Source organism: Eumetopias jubatus, unplaced genomic scaffold, assembly GCF_037043125.1.
Source record: "Eumetopias jubatus isolate StellerSeaLion01/CBP00866 unplaced genomic scaffold, mEumJub1_p1.0 scaffold_14, whole genome shotgun sequence".
NCBI lineage: Eukaryota > Metazoa > Chordata > Mammalia > Carnivora > Otariidae > Eumetopias > Eumetopias jubatus.
This window is the reverse complement of record NW_028274820.1, coordinates 74880618-74901276: the sequence shown is the minus strand read 5'-3', so window position 1 is coordinate 74901276 and position 20659 is coordinate 74880618. Positions and strand designations below refer to the sequence as shown.

At 35.2% G+C, this 20659-nt stretch overlaps 1 protein-coding gene across 2 annotated transcripts in view; it reads left to right on the top strand.

The window, feature by feature from the left end:
* The window catches only part of TFEC (transcription factor EC), a 68649-nt gene that overhangs the window by 9022 nt on the left and 38968 nt on the right, over window positions 1-20659 (top strand). For both annotated transcript variants that reach the window (XM_028104970.2, XM_028104968.2), the window contains exon 2: window positions 16028-16279. In XM_028104970.2, coding sequence (XP_027960771.1) covers window positions 16100-16279 — 180 coding nt within the window. In that variant the 5' untranslated portion in view covers window positions 16028-16099. The remainder of the gene's footprint in view (window positions 1-16027; window positions 16280-20659) is intronic.

Sequence of the window (20659 nt, the reverse complement as noted above, 5' to 3'; positions counted from 1 at the left end):
GGTTGACGTTATTACTCGAGCTGCTTTTTGAAAGCAAGCCCCTTTATATATCTATACTTGTGTTCCTTTTGGAAATTTACTTTGAAATGAGCTCCCAGGTTTGAGCAAGACAATACCTTAAGGATGGAAAGAATAATTTATTCTCACATGGTAGTGTTGGATTTTCTGGGGAGAACACATCAAGGTTATTGTCTGCTGTAAGCATATTTTTATATGGTCTGGTTTATGTTGGTTGAGTATCCTAATGTGTTTACATTAGGAATTTGAAATATCCTGTTATTGTTTGAAAGACTTTTTCATGGGCTGCTCTTTAATACTCCTAAAATTCTAGCTTTACTCATGGACATGGAAATGTTTAGTAAATATTCAGGACTTTGATGCTACCTCAAGTACTTCTATTAAATATATTTAATAATAAGATTAGATAGAAGTTAGGGCTACAGTGTTAGTAAAGACTTTAAAGTTATGACACTTTTCCTAAAATAGCTTGCTTAATAGTCATGTTTTCCCTTGTGTTAGAGTCACGTGGTGTATCATTCTATTTTTTAAAATTTTGTGATTAATGGACGGAAAGGAAGCTTACTTTAGTTTTGCTTTCAAAGTTCATACTTTCTAGTCATTTTATGATTAAATGTTTTTAGCATTAAAGCACTTTGATCTGAGTAAAAGAACAAGATCAAATCTCACAGTTTAAAGAATGCTATAGAGAGGCCACTGGGATATATATTTAGATTTTATATGTTCTCTACATTATAGAATCATTATTAATTATGGTTCAATGATCATCTTGATGCTTCAGAGTTTTTACACATTTAGGATTATTTCCTTAGGCAATGCAAATGTATTGCACACATTTACTTCCTTGGTAGTAAGTCATGTGGGTACCTGTTGCATTGTTCCCTCCTCAGCACTAGGTATTAAGATTTAAGACATATTTGTTAAGTTGAAAGGCAAAAAGCTTTGTTTTAATAATTACTTCTTATGAGGAACAGAGACTCAGTAGTGAGACCAGTGAGGATTTGAACTTTTGCTTTGCTTTACTTCAAAGTTCCTTAACCTAGCCTCTATCTTCACTTTCTCCCATGGAGAGAATTAGGCTGCTCACCTCAGTGGCTTGCTATGAGGATTACCTGAGACAAGGCAATCAAAGCTCTGCTCCTGACACAAAGCAATACTTACTCACTATACTTATTACCAATTTATGCCATTATTGTCATTGTGATTATTAGTATAATTTTTAACTTTGAAGAGAGTACGATGTAGGCATATGTGGATTAATTTTTTAACTGTGCCACTTCTATAACTTGGTTAACCTCTCTGAGCCTTAGTTCATCAGTAACATGCATAAAATAAGGGATTAGAATCATAAGGGACCAAATATGAGATCATAAAAGGGATCACTGGATAAGGATGTGCTCTATTAATAATAAAATACTGTATAAAATACAGTACACTGTGTCCTATTCATTCTATTTATGATTGTCTTTGGATTCCATGGCAGTTGTCTGCTTACCCTGTAATCTTGTGGCTGCATACTTAAAAATTCAGTTTCAATGACAGAGAAGACTCACATAAACTGTGACAATGATGGTGAGTTAGTAAATGGTGGAAATACTTAGAAACCAAATTATCTATGCGATATATCACTGTTTTTTTGTTTACTCTCATGGAAACATCATATTCAAAGTTAACAAATGTCCACCATTTTGACATTGTAAGATATTCTACAAGCATTAAGGAAGAAAATTAAGACCATGTTTGATGCTGCAATTTTGGAGATAATTTCCCATTGAGAAGAGGAAGCATGGTTGATAGTATACTTTACCAATATATCTTTTATGGTAGAATTTTTGCCACCAACAAGCAGGTGATCTGTGTTAAGAGCAGGGACATTTATGGGGATGTCAGGTGGTTTCCTTAAGCAGAGAGGTAGTGAGTAACTGACAGGAAAAATGAAAATGTGAAAGTTGACAGAGGCAGATTATGGAGTACCTTGTTTCAGGGGATTTCAGAGGATGATCCAGTGTCCAAAACTGGGGTCTCCACCTTCCAGCTTTCTTGCTCTCTTACTCTTTATACTTTCTCTTTGGTCTGATTGAGTCTTTTTTTAAATTTTATTTTATTATGTTATGTTAATCACCATACATTACATCATTAGTTTTTGATGTAGTGTTCCTTGATTCATTGTTTGAGTATAACACCCAGTGCTCCATGCAGTACGTGCCCTCCTTAATACCCATCACCAGGCTAACCCATCCCCCCATCCCCCTCCCCTCTAGAACCCTCAGTTTGTTTCTCAGAGTCCATAGTTTCTCATGGTTCATCTCCCCCTCCGATTTCCGCCCCTTCATTTTTCCCTTCCTACTATTTTTTTTTAACATAAAATGTTTTATTTGTTTCAGAAGTACAGATCTGTGATTCATCAGTCTTCCACAATTCACAGTGCTCACCGTAGCACATACCCTCCCCAATGTCCATCACCCAGCCACCCCATCCCTCCCACCCCCCGCCATTCCAGCAACCCTCAGTTTGTTTCCTGAGATTAAGAATTCCTCATATCAGTGAGATCATATGATACATGTCTTTCTCTGACTGACTTATTTTGCTTAGCATAATACTCTCTATTTCCATCCATGTTGTTGCAAATGGCAAGATTTCATTATTTTTTGATGGCTGCATAATATTCCATTGTGTGTGAAGATGTTCCACATCTTCTTTATCCATTCATCTGTTGATGGACATCTTGGCCTCGGCTCTTTCCATAGTTTGGCTATTGTGGACATTGCTGCTATAAACATTGGAGTGCATGTACCCCTTCGGATCACTACATTTGTATCTTTGGGGTAAATACCCAGTGGTCTGATTGAGTCTTAATCCGCTGACTACTCCATCTTCTCACCTTTGGGCCTTTGTTTCCTTCCTGTTCAGCCTTTACTCTAATTTCAGTCAATTCTCACTGGTAGCACTTCTTGCCCTATTGTCCTGTTATTATGGACCATCCTTGACCAGCTCAGCCTCTCAGCTGCACCTTAATCCTTAATTTTATCACACCTTCAAAATCCCTTTGTAATGTAAGGTTACATATGCACAGGTTCTGTGGATTGGGATATGGACGCCTTTGGTGCGGGAAGCATTATTTTACCTACCACGGAATAATTGAAAATAATTGGTAAAAGCTTAAAAAGACTAAAGCAATACATTTTCTAATCATATATATTTTTTCTTTTTAAATTTCAATGAAAAAGTTTTATTTTTAATTGATTTGTCTGCTCAAATTAGAATGGAAATAGAATCCTGGATCTTCATCTCTAAAATTATGGTAAATATTTTCCACATATTTCAAAGCTACAATATTAACTAGCATTTTGAGTTTTTTTGTTATTTCTCAAAAGCAAGTGACACACAAAAAAGGTCTTACAAAGAAGTTTTCTGTTATTTCAACTCTTGCCAACTTTTTATGTGCATTTGTTTATTTCTTAAATTTATCCCTCAGAGCAAGAAGTTTAAAGAGATTAAGTAGAATAGTCATGATACTTATTTAGAATGAGCCAAGCTGAAAATAATATTTTCTGCCTTCCTCACCTCCTCCCTCCCCATCCAACTGTTCTCTATCATGAAAAGAAGTTAGAGGTTTTCAGGAAAGAAACATTTAAGTAACAGTAAAGATGATAAAAGGAAACTTTCTGGGGAGGACAAGGACTCTTCAGAGCAGTGCACATTTAATACACAGATCTAAAGACAAAAGTGGAACAAAACATCTTTTAAAAACAAGGAAGCATTCATCTAAAGTTAATATTTCTTGGTGGTAGATTTCAACTGTAGTGTTGTCCCATACTGTATGGAGAAGCCGGATCTTGCACCATGTGATAGTTATAAGACAGACAAAGTGAAACACAAAAACAAAATCATGAGTAGCCAAGTCAAACTTAACTAATCATGGGGAAGCAACCCCAAAGGTTTTTCCACCAGGGTGGAGTCAGCTGGTGGATACTTGTACACAGATACAGGACACAGCTTTTTCTAATAATGGAGGCTGGAGTTAATTTTTATTATCTTCGCGGGCTGGTAATAAATACCTTGTAGTTGAAAGAATGCCCTACTTGCGATCAAAAGACAAAAAGTGGAGTTCACTTTTTCGCCTGTGTGATTGTGAGCAAGTCCGGTAACCTGTTTGAGCTTCAGTGTCTTCAGCAGTGGAATGTAGACAAAAGTCCTTCCTCAAACCATTGGAATGTTGGATTCCACGTGTGACGGTGGCTACGTGGTATTCTGGGGCTTTCAATTAGTCCATGGGGTCCTATGATCAGTCTTCTTGATAAATTAATGTTTCATGGCTATGTACTTTCTGTAACTATAAAAAATTTGCAACAGAAGTATGTTTCTTCGATTCAAAAGGAACATTGTTCTTCAGTGACAAGGGGAAGGTGAAACTGTGTGCAACAACTCTGTAACTGAAGGCCTTTCCTACATGAAGGCACAATGATTGGAGGAATTTGATTAATGTAGATTAAGTAATAACAGATGCATTTGAAACACAGACAGCCAGACATCATCCTATTTACTAGTTAAGTAAAAGACAATGTAGATTTTACCCTTTTTTTCTAGAAATACTAGTAATAACTATAAAAATTGAGTGATAGAAATGTACTTATGATACAAAGCCATTTTCTGCAGTTTGTCAATCAAAATGAATAATTTCAAAGTCTCATTTTCAATTAGATTATTTTAATATTTAACTACCTAAAATGCCCCAATCATATTCTTTAGAAAATGGTTAGACTAGAATACCACAGTTCTAATGATGACATTTTATTATCATAAAAATGACTTCATTAATTGATGATCATATATCAACTCATAAAGTAGATAAGGGGCATAAAAAGTTTTCAAGCCTAAGATAGTATAAAACCATTTGAATTGTTTAGAATTTTTTTCAGGAATAAACCTCTGCAATCCTTATATTCTCACAAAAAAAATGTATGAATTTCTTTGTTATAAATTCAACTACCTTAAGTGGCCTGTGAGTTTCTTTTACAACAAGGTCTGTATAAATTGACAATATATTGATATTATTCCAAATCTAACCATTAAGATATATTAAGAATGAAAAATACAATGCCCTTGTAACAGAATGATGCAAATGATGGCAAGTATTATAAGGAGGTTTGGATTTTGTCCCAGGTGTTCTTATTGATGGTTTTGGATCTATTTTAGAACATGTAAAATTAGAAATAAATGCACTGATGACTTTCCAAGATATTTGAAACAAGACCTCTTAAAGAAGTCAGTCTTGTTTCTCCTTTATTCTCTGAGTCCTTGAAAGAACATTTACAACTTCATAATGAAAATGATTTAAGGTCACTAGACTGAGGATGAGAAAAAGTATGTTTAACCATTACATGAGAGCTTTGTTTTAAGTTGAAAGTAACTGTGAAGTATAAAGTATCATCTAAACACAATTGTTGATTTCTGAAGCAAAGAGGACTTGTAAAAGTCCTTTTAATAAATATTAATGTTTAAGCTTTAATGTAGTCAGTTAAACTTTTTAAAAAAGAAATTTGAGACATTTTACTGAATCTAGCTGAAACAACTAACTTGTATATTTCCACATTACAGAAGACAATTTAATTGTATGAGAAACTTCTGAAAGCTTTGGAGAAGAGTATTAACTCATTTAAATACAGCTAAAAGCACTACATACAAATATGTCTAATATCAAAATATGTTACAACTGAATCATTTCTTCTTATTAAAAGAAAAACACATCTTGCATTCATTCAGTTGGTCTGTTGAATCAGAAAGGACATTTCCTCATGTCATTACTTCCCCAAGAGATAACATATTGCTCAATATGAATTTTGACTTTAATACATTATAGTTTCTGAAAATGAAGTTAAATATTGTGCTGAAGTTTTGAAAAATAATTGTGAAGGCCCATTCAAGTTCTTTTATTTATGATATTGTAAGATTAAATAATATTATTTATGTAAAACATACAGCATAGTACTTTCTTCAGGCTGTTCACTCAATAAACAAAAAGAATACAAAATCTATTATCCAAAAACCTAGGGCTAGATGTGTTTTAGAATTCTCAGTATTTCAGATATTGAAAGATAATGTAGTACATACAGAGAGGCCTAAGACAGCATGCCATACTCAAACACATTAATGTATCTGCAGCAAAGCCTATGAATATCTACTATAAGTGAGATAAAGAAAGATTATAAATAGCCTTACTTTATTTCAGATCTGATTTTGCCACCAAATAAATTTGCACCAAACTTAAAACAAAAACAAAAACAAACTTCTGATTTTCAGAGTTTTTGGATTCTGGAATTACAGTTAAAAGGTTGAGGACTGATAATGAGAGTTGTAATGCCCTTGGATTAGGAAAATAATTCTACATCTATATCAAAGGGTTGAATATATAACTTTGGAAATAGGAAAAACTAAATTATTTAATTAAGGACGATTTATTCCACTGTATAACACATACAAACTTCAAGTGAACACTTTGCAAAATGTGTGAAAAGTGTAAGACTGTTGAATCACAGACCTGTACCTCTAAACAAATAATACATTATATGTTAAAAAAAGAGAAGGTAGTAGGAAGGGAAAAATGAAGGGGGGGAAATCGGAGGGGGAGACGAACCATGAGAGACGATGGACTCTGAGAAACAAACTGAGGGTTCTAGAGGGGAGGGGGGTGGGGGGATGGGTGAGCCTGGTGATGGGTATTAAGGAGGGCACGTTCTGCGTGGAGCACTGGGTGTTATGCTCAAACAATGAATCATGGAACACTACATCAAAAACTAATGATGTAATGTATGGTGATTAACATAACATAATAAAATTAAAAAAAATCAATGGGATCTGGGGAAAAACTAGAATTTAGAATCAGAATTGATTGATGTGTAATTAGAGCTTGGGCATCCACCATGTTCAGTTCTAGGCCCTCGCATCTTGTAATTCTGTGCATCCTCCCCAAATCATCTCATCAGTTACCATCTAAGTGTAAATGTCAAGCTAATTTTATCCACAGTCCATACTTCTGAGTTCCAGACCCATGTATCTGGCTGCCTACTTCACACCTTCAAAACATCACAAACTCAGAGTGTTCAATGCCAAACTTATGATTCTCTGTCCCTCCCAAAACCCCAGTCTTCTCTGTGAAGGGCTTCACTCTCCATTCAGTCACTTGGGCCAGAAACTCAGGCGCCATTTCTAAGCATCTCTGAAATCCAGCTACTTGCTTCCATGTGATTACCTCACCCTTATCCCATGACCCTAGTTCAAGCAACCCATTTTTCTTTCCTGGACTCTCCTTTTACCTCACTAGGACTCATCCAACTGAACTGCTAGTGTCCCTTTCCCTGTGATAAAGAAAATAAGACACCTTTCTACACCTAAAAACATTGCATGGACTGGACCAACTGGCCTCCTCAGTCCCAGATCACACTGTAATCTCTCTGCTCCAGTCCTTTCATTCCTCTCAAGCATTTTTCTCATCTTCCTTCCTCCCATCACGGTCTTTGCACATGCTGTTCCATCTCCCTGGAATGCATTCTTTATGCTCTTGCTCTAGTTACTTCCTTTTCATCTTCCAGATACAGCCCTACCCTACCATCCCTTCCTTAGGTAAACCATCCCTAACTTCTCTCTGGATAATTTCTGTCCACATGCTCATAGCCTTGTGTATCTCTCCTTCCTATTCTTACAGCATTTGAGAATTTACAGTCAATCATGTGATCGACTAAAATCTTGTCTCTTCCACCTGTCCATAAGCTGCATAAGGAGAGGGACTATGTTCCACTTTGCTCACCACTGTTACTCACATAAATGGTTACTGTATAGAGGCACACATTCATTTGAATAACTTGCTTCCCTTTTATCTAGGTCTGTCTGCTTGTTTTTGAGATACCTTTTACTTCCACAAAATTTATCAATTGTGTTACAATTACATGTTTAGTTCTCTCTCAATAGACTGTGAATCCTTTGAAGACTGGGTTATGTCTGTTTTGTTCAGAATTATATCCCCAGAACTTACTATAGTAGCATAAAATCTGATGTGTAGTAGGCACTCAAAAAAATATCTGTAGAATCAATGAATGCTAAACCTGTGAGTGCAGGGTCAAATGTATTTTAAAGTATTATGGCTCAAGTTATCTCCATGTTTCATATTATTTTGGTCGTTGATGATATTGCCAATTGACTTTAGTGTGTGCATGGCCTGTTGTGTTCTTTTAAAGCCAACATGAGGTGGTCATCTCTGATGTGATTCTTAATTGATATTTATGGCTCAAAAATTCCAAATACACATGCTCTTAAGAAACAGATCAGAATAATTATTGCTGATTATTATTGCTGATATTTGTTCTAAATCTTTTAAAGGTATAATATGGTAATTTTCCTGAGGTGCTAACATAAACAAAACAAATCAATGCAAGTATAGATGGAGCTAGACTGAGTGGTAAGGGAAGCTTTGCCTTCATAGTGTAAATATGAGTGCTCATGAAGTGCAAGCATTTTTACTGCTAGAACACTACTGAATTAAAAAAAAACTCTGCTTAATAATATTCATGCCTCTTTAAAGTCTCTTAATTGTGGGTCTCTTCTCAAAGACATACCATTGGAATTATCCAAATTCAAATGATTAGGACTGAAAGACTATGTTACAATCACATTTTACATTATTATCCATTAAATAGCTTTGGATTATATAATACTCAGCTGAAATATGCTGACACTTATTCAAAAATCTAAGTAAAACTTTTGATGAACCGGGCCCTACTTTGTTCAGTAGTTATATCTTAATCAGACAAGCTCGACTGTATAATTTTAGGTTTAGTCAAGATGAGATTTATGGGTATATCATATCCAAAGACTGCTGCAAAGAAAGTAAGATTTGAAGAAATGAGTTATTAATCTTTACTATATAACATTAACAAATGTCGTGTGGCTTTTATGAGTAAGTACCTAGAGGTAGTAGATTCATAAGTCCCCCAAAATAGATTTCTTCTTACATACCTCTGATGCTAGGAACATAATGAATAGTCACCTATTATTCACTTGTGAAGTCCAAGCTTTTACTTCATTTATTAAATTTAAGTTTAGTACAAAATTAACAAAATTAAATAAGGACTGTCATGTTGTAGTGAATGGGATTGTCTGTCTTGCTTTTTGATAGGAGTATGTGAATGTGTACATACATGCAAATGTGTGTGTATGTGTGTGTTTGGTGACAATGTACATATTTTTCTTTACTATCATGAGGTCCTATATTTACTATAAATCTATTTCTTGCTGAATATATTTCTGTTTCTGTTCTTGCAAATAGTCTAAACATGCTTATTAGGTAGGTGCCCATGTTTGCTTGATTGATTAGTTTGGCTAGTCAAATTAATGGTGATAAAAAGTCTTGTTACTGAGATAATTGCTTGTGTGATGTTTGCCATCACTTTTTAGTTTTGAGTTTCAAAAGGCCAGTACCCAGAAGGTGTTTTATCTCCTCCCAGGTCCTGTGCCCTCAGTTTAGATAAGTGGTCTCCAGGTGGATAGTGACATGTGGGTCATAGACCTGCTTTCTAGAGAGGAATGACTTTCCCTTGGGACTAGCTTTAACAAAGAGCAAACTCTCATTAAATGTTAAACTCTCAGTAAATGTTGAAAGAATTAGCTGAGGGCTTTTATCATCATCTTATGGTTTCTCTATAAAAAGATAACATTTTAAAAGAAGCTTATATATATGTGGGAATCATGTTTATAAGTTTTTTTATGATGTACAGCACTATTAAGGAGATATGATACAAGCAGACAATCTTAGAGAATCACAGGGTTTGTTGGAGTCCTTCAAAGATTTTTTTTGGTGCAACTACCTACTTGCTTCTAAAATTTCTTTGTACATTATGTTCTCTCTGTTGTTATCCACTGGATGGGATATGAAACCCATACAAGAACTAGGTCAAAAGACTACAGTATAGAACACTGAAAAGTAAATTGGAGGAATGAACTCATGTATCTAGGAGCATAATTTGAAAGCCACTGTGTGAAAATAAGAATGACTCCACGTGGGGGCATAGAGAGTTCTTCTAGCCAGCACTGCATGGCTGGCCCACATTACTCCACAGTCTTCTACCTACCAGGAGATCTTAGACCCAAATGCAAATAGGGTCACTTAATAATATTTTGTTAATCTTAATTAATTTCTTACAAAATCTTTGCCGATGTGTAAAATTGAACCCTCCCAAGCCTGATTTAAATTCTGAGACTTCAAAAATTTTATCAGACATCAGTTACCCTAAATAATTTCTTCTTGTTTCACCTGCTATTGTTAGAGAATGATAGCTGACTTTTTTCTATGATATTTGGCTGCTTTCTCACGGACCTCTATCAGTTCTTTCAGGATTCCTGCATCTGTTCTAGTCTGCAAACAAATAGAAAAAGGAAAAAAAAACCCCACACAGATACGTACATTTTGCATTTGTGATATGATTCCCCATTCATTGTTTCCTGCAACCAGGAGAATGCATTTTTTTGCTTCCTGACCAACTCCTTCCCTTTAGCTTATTGTACTTGCAGGAGTTTGTGTGATTCTCATTTTTTAAAAATAGTTTACCTATTAAGCACATTGCCCTAGTTCTCTTCTTAGTGGATCTAAACATTTTTATAGCTCACTAATACATTATTTCTAATTTCTTAAAAGACCACATCCCTTTATTAGAGCATGGGAATCTAAACTACATTTAAAACATTAAAGAAAATAGACGTTTTAAGCTAAGTTTTTCATTCTTTTAAATTCCAAATAATGGAACTTTTTTTTTAACAGCATAATTTCCATCTAAAGGTTGGTTTGAGACAATTGTTGTTGGAGTGATGATTTTGCCAGGTGAGCCTCTGGATTAGTCTATCTGAAGGTGGAGTCAGCAGTGTAAGTTGCTCTGGAGGCTGAGTGCTATCTAAGGAGACAGTCAGGTTTGTACAAGGTTATGTATTTGGGCTTTTCACTGGAGCTGATTCATATTATGCTTTGGGCCTTTGATCAGAAATAAACATAGTGGATGTTACGGTGCATTGCCTAGACGATCCCCTTCACAACTAGCCACTCTTCCACGTACGTGATCCTGCTCTCATCACCCTACTATGGCTAAGGTCTGAAATCACCCCCCAACAAACCTCCTGCAGGCACGTCTCAGAGTTTATTTCCTGGGTAACCCAATTTAAGACAATTTTTAAAAATATGGGCATATGAAGGATTTCATTGCATATTTTACAAAAACTCCTTTTGGGATTTTGTTCAATATTTTGTTCAAGTCCTCCATGAAAAAATCCAGTTTATAAATTCTCAGATATTTGTAAAACTATTTGTCTTTCCTCAGAGCTGGTATGATCTAATTACTTAATAAGAAATATATATTAGGGTGACCCATATGGAACCAACACTTATTTATAGATCGAAAATACTCAGATGTCTGCAATATCACAAGGTCCCACCTTATATATAATATATATTAGTATATATATAAATTTAATATATATACTTATATATTAAATTTTCCCTTTTCCTTGGCTGCCAGGATGCTCATGGGTAAATTTTTGTACTCAACTGTAATATTAATCTTCAGCCTACATTTCCTAGTGTAAATATCTCTTACCACATTCACACTTCATATTTATTTATAACATTTTGGAAAATAGGGAAACTATAAGTACATTCTTTTAAGTGAAATAAAACGGATTTCTGCATATAGACATTAGACTTAACATGACCATTGTTATGTTTAGTTTGCAATAGCAGCATATCAGAGTGATAATGTTCAAGCATGGTACTAAATTCTGGGGATATGATTTACTTATTTGTTTTCATAAGAAAAATTTCCTTACATTTGGGTGGTCTCAATCTCTTTGACAGTCCAATGAACCAAATCACAGTCTACAGCTGCTCTAGCTTTCTAGGTGAAGACTGACATTCTGGTTATGGTTTACCAGCTCTTCTAGTAGATTCCCCAAGTTCTCTGTGGTCACCATAGTTATTCAAACACTGTACTTCAATGACTCATTCATTCATTCATTGAACACATGTGGACACATTTTTAATCACCTGCTGGGTGCCATTCTCTGGGTTATGAACAGGATGTATGGCAGGAAAGAGGTCAGCAAGAGAAACACAGTCCTTGCCCTTAGAGATCTCGTATTTTTCTTCCCTGTCCAAACTCTGACTAGACCACAACTCTATGAAGGCAGGTACTGTGCTGATTTTCCTTCAACCTTCGGTGTCCCACTTGACGCATATACGCTTGGCACTCAATATTTCTTGAATAAGTGGATAAATGAACAATAGCAACCTATCATTTCATCTACTTCATCTCACAAAATACTGGGACCTTCAGTAAGAGAAATCCAATAGTTTTATGGCTGTGTCTTCAGATGCCAAGCGATTTAAAAGTATTTTAAAATAGGCTGCACAAGGGGCGCCTGGGTGGCTCAGTCGGTTAAGCATCTGCCTTCAGCTCAGGTCCTGGGATCCAGCCCTGTGGGCTCCCTGCTAAGCAGGGAGTCTGCTTCTCCCTCTCTCATTCCCCCTGCTTGTGCGCACTCTCTCTGTCAAATAAATAAATAAATAAAATCTTTAAAAAATAGGCTGCACATGGTTTAGCTGCTGCTTAAAACTTAGATGTCTCATTGTTCTGATAATCAGCTCATGATTGGAGACAATGTAGGTTTTCTGGGGAGTAGTTTTTTCACATTCCATTGAATCTTTCCTGCTCCACTAAGCTTTTAGTCCCTTATGCTCACTCTACAGATGTTCTATAGATGGGGGTCTCAGATGGTCCTCAGTTTTGCCTGCTAACCCATTGTAATTCTCTTTAAAAAAAAAAAAACTTCAATAATTTAGGCAGAATTAGAGTTGATTCCATTTTATATTTTACTCCAACTCTGTATAGAATTGTCTACAGAGGAGATGGTCTTGTTTTGAGAAAGGAAACATATTCATGTGAGTTCTTTTTCACAACTAACATTAGTAATTGTCTCCCAACTTTTTTTTTAAACAAATATCTCTTTATTTGGCTGCAGATGTAGAGGCTTTTTTTAAAAAATTAATGTATTTGACAGAGCGCGGGAGAGAGAGCAAGAGAAAGCACAAGCAGGGGCAACAGCAGAGGGAGAGGGAGAAGCAGGCTCCCCACTGAGCAGAGCCCCATCCCAGGACCCTAAGATCATGACCTGAGCCCAAGGCATAAGCTTAATCAACTGAGCCACCCAGGGGCCCCTGACTCCCAAATTCTTGTCTTCTTTCTTGTTTTCTTTGATCTTTTGCACTTGAGATTTCCCTCCCTTTGCCCCGGTGCAAGGCCATTTCTTTCCAACACCTGATTTATAACCACTTTCTCTTATAATTCGTTTTAAAAATCCACTCCTTTTTGTGGCATTTTTAATTCATTGTATACACCACTGAGCTTTTCCTTTGTACTCCAGTCATTTCAGTTATTTACTCAAGAGCCAATATTGCATAGTGTTTAGGAAGGCAGGCTCTGTATTCCACCTCCATCCCTTACTAGCAGAACGATAAGAGACATGTTATTAAACCCCTCTGTGTCTGCGGCTTCATCTACATAGTTCAGTGGGGATACTAATGATACTTCCCTCCTAAGGTTGTAACAAAGATTAAAGGAAATAATGAATGTAAATATCCTGGTACTTGTTGCATATTATTATTATCATTATTGTTTTTAGTGTGGTTGATATTAATACGGCCCAACTAGATCATAAGCCTGTAGAGCCCTGGGATCACATTTACGATGTCTCTTGATGTAACACCAAATGCAATAAGTACTCTAATGAAAGCTCTTAGAGTCAATGGATGAAAAGTAAAAAATGAATTAGTTAATGAATGTTGTAAATTCTGATTCAACATACTTTTCTTAGAGCAAGAGGTATTTTTCGTTTGTAGGGATACGATGTTCCTTAGTCTTCAGTTACATTGTGTGATTTGTAAATCTGAAGATGTTATTTAAAATGTATATTTTGTAAATGTGTACAGATTAAGAAGGATTAACTAAAACTGTAAGATGATCTAAATAGCTACCCTAGAAAAATTATCACTGGCATTTTAATGAAATGTTATTTTACAACTTTAAAACTCATAGCAATATAATTAGTAATATGTGTAATCTTTATTACCAATCTTCATCTTTTTTATATGACTGAAAAATTATTTTATGGTAGTACAATTAAAATAATGCTAAAAATGTCAGCATAACAGAATTAAACTAAAGTAACTACTACAATATTGTACCCCAAACCAGCTAATTTAAATGCAAAATACTTTGTAAAGGCTATTTATCTGGGCTAATGCATGTTAAAGGATTTAAGGAGTAGTTTGTGTAGCTGAAATAAAGGGAAAAATAAGCACTGTATAGCAATCTTTACTATTGTTTCACATGAGGGAAATATTAAATAGGTTTATATATAGGCCACTTGAGGAAAATGTATTAGAAGCCACATCACAGCATAGTAAATATAAAGAGGACTGGCAGGCAATACTACTTTCAAAGTCTTTTAAAGGAAAAGCTTGACATACATGCTTAAAATTGCACTTACACACTTAATGTAATATTGTTAACTGTGATAACTAACCAGAATTTTAAGGCTATGTTTTGAAAAAGGATTTCAAAATACTGGACAGTTGTTTAAGTTGGCACACGACGGCGGTTAGATTTTTCTCTGAATGCTTCCTTCAATTCATAATAATCTACACAATTATTATTAAGTGAGAATATGGAAAGGCTTAAAAGTGAGATTATGTATGTATGTATGTATGTATGTATGTATGTATGTAATCTCTAGACCCAACATGGGACTCAAACTCACAACCCCAAGATCAAGACCAAGCCAGGGGCTCCTAAAAATAAGATTTTTAAAAATAAAAATAGGATGTGCCTGGGTGGCTCAGTCAGTTAAGCATCTGACTCTTGATTTTGGCTCGGGTCATGATCTCAGGGTCGTGGGATGGAGCACAGAGTGGGCTCCACACTCTGCAGGGAGTCTGCTTGAGAGTCTCTCCCTCTCCCTCTCTGTCTGCACCTCCCCCCCCCCCACTGGTGGGCTCTCACGTTCTTTCTCTCTCTCAAAATAAATCTTTTTAAAAAATAAATAAAAAATAAAAATAAGTCTGGCATAGAAATTTTTTTAAAATATGGAAAAAAATTACTTAGCTTTTCACCACCCATAAAATATCATACTTAATATCTGGGGTATGTATATTTTTAGTTTCTGCTCATCATGGATAATTTTTTTAAAAAATATCTAATAAAAAATAGTTGTGATTATGTTCCATGGAATATTTATATGTAATATAAAAAAATCCAAGAAATATATATCATATGAAAATTACTATATTTTCCTTGTATTATTTTAAGTTTATTTTTCTAAAACCTCAAAAAGTATTGCTGCTTATATATTTATTCCAAATTTTGGTTCACTTACATGTTTTTGAGAGGTATGTTTTTTTTTAAGATTTTATTTATGTATATATTTGACAGAGAGAGACAGAGAGAGTGTGCAAGCAGGAGGAGCAGTAGAGGGAGAGGGAGAAGCAGGCTCCCCACTGAGCAAGGAGCCCAATGCGGGACTTGATCCCAGGACCCTGGATCATGACCTGAGCCCAAGGCAGACTGAGAGCTATTCTTAAAAACTTGGTTAGTTTTAGTAAGTTTAAATTACTTCTTTCAGTTTTTAGTAAGTTTTTAGTATTTTATATGTTTTAAAGTATTTGTTTTAAATATTTTATATGTTCCTTAGTTTTCAGTTATTTGTTTTAAATATATATTTTATTTTAGTAAGTTTAAATTACTTCTTAAAAGCTATCATCCATTAGTATCATCCGTAAATTATGACAGAAGCATAAACCATAAATTTGAGAGAAGTAGATGTTGTAATGTGTCTATTGTCATAATTAACTTGTTTAAAGTGGAACTCTGATTCACCAGATGATACTACACATTGTATTTATTTGGTTTTTATTCCATAGGTCTCAGCACATCTGGAAAGTCCTGCAAAGTCCCACCTACAGAAAGTCCAGAGACAACAAGTAAAACCCTTCATGACCCTTGACTACCAGATTGTCAACCAGACTCTTAAACGGTCACACCCTCCAACACCAAGCAGTGCCCTTCTGGTGCAGCATGGACACACATCTCCCGAGAGTGACACTGGCTTTACTGGAAATCCACTCACCAAGTTACTAACGCTTGGGAAGGAAGATGACAATGTGGAATGGCATGTATGTCTAATAGCTACTTATGAAAATATATAATCAGTTTTTGAAAAAAAATTTAAAGAGATTAAAGTCTACATTTTTATACTAAACTTTCCAAATGCAAATGCATTTAACAAAAGGGATGTTTTAATGTATTCATTTATAATAGTTACTTATGCACATACGGATTCCTATGCATAATAAAATATAACAATTCATTTCTCAATACTTCATTTCAGTTATGTATTTATGTGAGTCAAAATAGGCTCTAACAGTAACTTATGTTAGGAAGATTTAGCTTTGTAAGGATTTTCTGGTATATTTAGTTAAAATATTTATCGATAGTTTTATTATCTTAAATACCCATTAAAATAAAACAGGAAGAAGTTGTTTAAATAACAGTCAATATGTGCTCTAAAATAAGACTAAAAATCTTACTGCACTTAATGTTTTATGGAATTACATTTGGATTTCTTACTATTAATTATTTATTCATTCATTTCTATTTTCAACAAATACTTGTCCACCGTTTACTAAATAACAGGAATTAAGAGGTGCCAGGGATACAAAATGAATAAGAATGTGTACCTTCATGGAGTTTATGTTTATCATGACCTGCTTATGAATGAACCTTCGAAAAGTACTGAAGAATGAATTGAACTGGCAAACCACCAGAACTGGGAAAAAGACTTCCTTTAATATCTCAGTGAAGAAAAACAACATTCATAGCTGAGCTTTCTATTCATTTCCTCTTCTTTTTTTTTCCATTTTATTTGTTAGATGGGTCATGGTCCTATGATCTCCCACATTTAATCTCCCAATCTACATTCCTGATGATTATTACTGATTTCAGGTCGCTGCTTTTTAGCTATGAAGTCTGTAGCCTCCAGTCACCAAAGAGTAATGCTCAGTGTCCCATTATGTGAATTCCAAGTGGTAGAGGAAGATTTTGTTTTTTGCAAATTTTACGTTCATCTGGAAAAGGGAAAATAGTAAGTTTCTGGTAGACTGTTTAATAAAATATGAAACAGCACAAAACAGGACTCATTGAAACCTAAAACTGAGCATAAGTCTCTACGTGGATATTTACTGATACTTCTCTGTAGTAACTGTATAAAAATTTTAAAAAAAATGAATGTAGAGCTAGTTTCTCTATTCACTCTATGAAGGGCATAAAAATATATGTAGGATGAAAATCATCTGATAGTAAATATTAGAACTCAACCAATACAATTTATCTTACAACCACCTTCTTCCAAAGTTCATTTCATTGTGTGGAAGATTGATTTCTAAAGGAAAAAACAAATCCCAAAGGATATGCATATGCCAGTCAGTTCCAGGCAAAACCCAGAAAATGATCTTATGTATCTTATGAAATATGTTTTCTAAAAAATAAGAAAAGATAAGTAACATATATCAGTGTTCTCAGTTTTTCTTAGTAAACGTTTTTATTCCCTAGGCACACAGCTTACCTTTTCTTTTATAATAATTTTTTACATAATAAAGGAAATTTATGTGATTTTAGTGGTCTTGTAGGTGGTGCCCATCAAAGGGAGTTGCAGAAAAGGGCTGAAAGGCCCAAAAGGTGCAGAGCTCTGGGGCGATGTGCACATTGGCTACAGAGTTTTTTTTCTATTTTTTAAACCATTGTACCTTCGACTGTGTATATAAAGTTTCTTCTATCATTAATATCTATTTAATCATAATTTTATTCAGTGTGTTGTGCTTTTAATCAGTGTGTGTTCTCTTGGAAGTCCACTTATCATGTGAACATTTTCACATACGGCCACCATTCACAGTCTTGTTATCTTTCACAGCTAAGATGTATCCTATGTTGTTGCAATTTTCTAATATTCTTTGATTCAGGCTCCGAGTCCATGTCACAAAGCAGCAATGTGCAGTCTTCAGAGTCAGACTGCATTGGGTTAGAACCACCACTTACTAGCCGTGTGGTCTCAGTCCTTAACCTCTCTTCCCAGCATTCCTACGAATAGAAGTATTGTTTTGATGTTTGCATTTTTAAAGGTCCTAACACAAAGGCAGAGTGGGGGCTCAGGAGATGGTGCTTTTGCCATTCTTTGGTGTTTCTTTCTCCTAAGCTTGTCTTCCTGGGACATCCGAGAACATTTTATTAATTCAAAGAAGACCTCAAATACCACAGCTACTACAGAGTAAGTCTGTGAGAGCATCCTTAGATTCAGGATTTGGGGGTTGGTATCAGGAGTAACTTGGTGATTAATGGTCTCTGAGACAGTAAAATATAAAATCAAAAGAATTTTATAGCCTGGGCCTTTCCAGGATAAAATTTGTACTCACGCACACAGGACCCTTCCATACTTAACCCTTGCCTCCTGACCCAGACTTATCATTCAGTTGCCCCATGGCACTCTGTGCTTCAGCCACGTGGGTTCACTAGTGGTTCTCACAGTGGCCAGGTTCTCTATTCTTATGTCCTTTCTTTACCATCTACTCATTCAGTCTCCACCATTTGTTGAGATAATTCTAACTCACTCTTCAAAATTCATTTCAGGTTTCTTCCCTAAGGTGATTTTATTGGTGGTTCCCTGTGTAGATGAGTGCTTATTCTCTGACTTTTCATAATAACACCTGTATCCTGTGGATAAAAATGGGATTTATTACAGCATTTTCATAGCACATGCTATGTTTTAATTATTCATTGTCTTGTTTTCTTATCTGCTGTGCTTCCTAGGAGCTATAAGTTGAAGGGGAGAGGACAAAAGTTAGCAAATAATTATAATATTATGTAGAAAGGACAATGGTATAGACAGGAGCATGAAAGTGCTCTTCTTATTCAGAAATGTCAGTAGTAGTACTTAGAGAAAGTGACTAGTGGGGCATTTACACAGACGAGGTAGCATGAGTGGAGAATAAAGATGGGGAACAGCAGAAAATGAAGTGATCAGAAAAAGAGAGGCAGGTGGTACAAAAGGTGACATCAGAGGTGTAGGCAATAGACAAATCACAGAAAGACTGGCTCTCCATGTTAAGCAATTTCAAATCCTGGAAAGGTTTAAACGTAGGGCTGGAGTGACATAATCAGATTTGACTGTGATATCATTCTGTCTGCTATCGAGGAGAGGAATCCTGGAGGGAGAGGGCCAGTTGGGAGGTTATTTCTATAATGCAGTGAAAGATGATGAGACCCTCTATTAGAACATGCTAGAGTTGAGGTATCTGGGAGACCACCATATGGAGATGCCAGTGACAGCTAGAGATTTTTGCCTTGAGGAGAGTAATCTAGACCGGAAGAAGAGATTTGAGAATTGTCAGCATGGAGGGGGTGGAATACTTAAAAGTTCACATGAGAAAGAGAGCTCCTGATGATCATGAATATAATAAGGAGAGCAGAGAACCAAGGATGGATTGAGCTATCAGCAATATTTAGCAGGTGGTCAGAGAGGAGGGTCTATAAAGGTAAAATAAAAAGATAGCCAGTGTGGTGTCATCAAAGCCAAAGAGTTAGTTTAAAGAAGGAGGAGGGACTGAACTATACACTCAAGTGTAGCCGCAAAGTCTAGTAAAATAAGGACTGATAAATATCTATTGAATTTGGCTGTTACACAGTCAAGGAAAGTAACGACAAAAGGAATTTCAGTAGGATGGTTGACAGAAACCATTCTTCCACCTTGATTTCAGAGTTGACAGGAGGTGGAGAGGTTGAAACCTGGGATGTTTGGGATGACTGGGCCGAAAACTAATAAGGCAAAGACAGAGGGTCTGAAAGTTGTTTAGTTGATTTGCAACAGGGTCTAGATTGGATTTAAAAGGAAGATTGTGTTTTGATGAGATCATGGAATTTAAGATTTTAGAAATGGAGTGGTTTAGAGGATGACAAGACTCAAGGCCTGGCCTAAAGAGCAGGTGAAGAGAAGGCTAAATTCAGATTTATGATTTTGAGAGAAATGAGTTAAAATATTCAACTACAATTGTTGATTTACTTTTCTATAGAATTCTGACAGGTTGTTGCTGTAGATATTTTTAGTGCATATCAATTTATAATCATTTGGTATTATTTTTCCTTTAAAATTTTATCTTGAATCTTACATGGCCTAATAGTAACATTGCCACTGTGAGTTCCATTTAGTTATATTTGTGGTACATTTTTTTACCTTATTTTTAGTTTTCTCTCTTGTTTTATTTTAACTATTACAATACCTTTTAAAAATCCAATTTGAGAGATAGTTTCTTGAGCCGAGTGTTAGCTCATTTATATTCTTCTTATTACTATTAGGATTTATTACTTTTTTAATGTTTTAAAATTACGGTAGTTTGTTTCATTATTTGTCTTTTTTCTATCCTCCATTGAACAGGATGTTTTTCTCTCTCTCTCTCTTTTTTTAAGATTTTATTTATTTATTTGACAGAGAGAGACACAGAGAGAGC